At 42.6% G+C, this 2,381-nt stretch overlaps 1 protein-coding gene across 1 annotated transcript; it reads right to left on the bottom strand.

The window, feature by feature from the left end:
• Positions 1-236: 236 nt before the first annotated feature.
• On the bottom strand, positions 237-1,738 carry LOC130947363 (heat stress transcription factor C-1). The gene is made up of 2 exons (XM_057876048.1): positions 1,316-1,738; positions 237-1,185 (listed from the first exon to the last, which is right to left on the bottom strand). The coding sequence occupies exons 1-2, from the start codon at positions 1,535-1,537 to the stop codon at positions 346-348; spliced, it is 1,062 nt and encodes a 353-aa protein (XP_057732031.1). The 5' UTR covers positions 1,538-1,738; the 3' UTR covers positions 237-345.
• Positions 1,739-2,381: the final 643 nt, after the last annotated feature.

Here is a 2,381-nt window from a genome sequence, read left to right as displayed (position 1 = left end):
TTTCAGATATGCATGCGTGTCCACCAACACATTCTCCTTCTTCTTATTATTTTTAGCATATTTTACCAAAAGATATACTAATGACAAAACCCAAACTCAAATATCTAACGATAATTTGTTGAAGATATGATCTTCATGTCCTTTTCTTTTTCTTTTAGCATAATAATTAGGGAGACAAAACCGAAAATAAGAACCACATGAAGTATGAACAAAGAAAAGAAAGAGAAAAAAAAAGGTAAATGTTAAAATATATATATATAAATATATCCCTAGAATTTACTAATTACTATAGATAGAATATAAAATGCATGATATTGTAAAAATCTAACAAAAATAGATACAATCTTAGAATCCACCTTCTAATAGTGAAAACGGATAAGGTGGCCGTGGACTATTCTCCGCCGCCATTTCACTAAAAAAGTTCACGTGACCTTTTCCTCCACCAGTGCCATTACCCTGCGGCGGCGCCGTCGGAGGAACCACCGTCAACGGCTTCGGTGTGGCGGCGGAACTATAATTATAATTGTTATTATAACTTCTATATCCATTATGCCCCTGCTGTTGGTAGTGATGACCAATCCTCGGCCGCGGCTGCCCCAACCACCCCATGGCCACCAGCGCCGCCTCCTGCGGCGGAGACGGCGACGCCACGTGGCAAAAATTATCAATTTCGAAGCCGGTTTCTGGCGAAGAAGATATTATATTCCCGACAGTTGGTTCCTCCTCCTCGAGTTCCGTCTTGACGGCAACACCAGAAGACGAAGACGAGGAGGTCGCAGCCGTGATAAGGCGGCGCTTCTTGTCGGCGATTTGCCTGGTCTCCCTCTCAAGAAGAACCCTGGATAGAACCTCGGGATCCTCGACGACCTTGCATAGAAAAGCCATCATTTGCTGTGGTCTCTTCTCGGTTGTCTCCAACCTCTTGTTCATCCCTTGAAGCTCTTGTTCCAAAGCCTTCTGCTCCTCCTTCAGCCTCGCTATCTCCACCATCATGGCTTCATCGTCGAGCTCCTCCGCCGCTAAAATCTGCTGCTTGCCACCGTGGTGGTGGTTGTTGAAATGCAAAGAATTATAGCTCCTCGTGCCGTGCTTCCTCCTAACTATATTCTTCAGCAAGTGCTTCTGCCCTCTCAGAAACCACTCGTTTGCAAACTCCCACTTATCTGGATCCACCTTTCTGAAACCCTATAAAGAAAAAAGAAAAACATGATCAAATATCAATACCCGGTTGTCGAGAAAATAAGATAAACCGAGTTTTGGGAAGTGAGTATAGATTGGATTGAATTGAAAGAATTAGATAGATGGTGGCACTAACATAGGTGTTGAGTTGGCGAACGAAGCTGGAGAAGTTGTTGTGCTTGAAGAAGGCAGGGAGTAGAGACTGAGAGAAGTCGAGAGGGTCGACGACGATGAAGCTGTTGTTCGCTGGGCCCCATGCTATAAGGTAATCGGTGCTCGGATCGTTGACCATGTGATATGTCTTTATAACGAACGGTGCGATCACGTTGTTCTGCTCCATCCCATTAATCGACACCATCAATAACCACCACAAAGAGAAGAAGATGCGGAGAGAGAAGGGCGGTTATGGTTATTATTGTTATAGTGATGGTTTCTGTTCTGTTATGTGTGAACGTGAGTCTCTGTAGTGTGTTTTATTTTCTCTTCTTTGTATGAGAGTGAGTGTCAGACACAGAGAGAAATGGGTGGGTTGGGATTTAATTTTTCATTTCTTTTTTTCTTTCTTTCTTTTTTAGGAAGAGGAGGGTTAATATATAAAGAGGACGAATGCACTGTAGTGAAAGTGGGTGTACGGGACACGTGGCGAGCATCGAGGGGGCTTGTGAGATTTTTGCGTAAGGATCATGGGTGGGGTCTACGTGGGTTTCGCTTTGGTACACGTCACGCTCCGATAGTGAGATATTTATGGTTGGAAATCACGCGCGGGTGAGGAGGCGCGTGGTGATTGGGGAGTGAGGGAGAGGTGGTCCCATAGAGCCTTGGACAAATGGGAGTAAACGACAGGGTGTTTTTGGTCGAAAGCTGAGAGAGTGGTGAGGCTCCCTCCTTCCTCTTTAGCGCTGGCCTTGTCACTTATTAGCTTCTCTGTGTCTTGTATAACCCTAGCTCTGTCTTTGCCTTCTAACCCTAAAAAATTACACAATGCATACGTGAACTTGGAAGAAAACTTCAATCGTTTGCACTGATTTTACATTTCTACGCATCTTAACCAAAAGATTAGTACCCACATCTTTTTTAATTTTTTGACGGTCAAATACATATTTGTATTGCAATCATTTGAGATTTACAATTTAAGATAATAATTCTGATATTAGTTATATATCTATAAATTAGTAATATTTTAAATTTGAATATATTTATTA

Source organism: Arachis stenosperma, chromosome 9 (assembly GCF_014773155.1).
Source record: "Arachis stenosperma cultivar V10309 chromosome 9, arast.V10309.gnm1.PFL2, whole genome shotgun sequence".
In the NCBI taxonomy this organism is placed as follows: Eukaryota; Viridiplantae; Streptophyta; class Magnoliopsida; order Fabales; family Fabaceae; genus Arachis; species Arachis stenosperma.
Note: the sequence above shows the minus strand (reverse complement) of the source record. Positions and strands in the feature narration are given on the sequence as shown.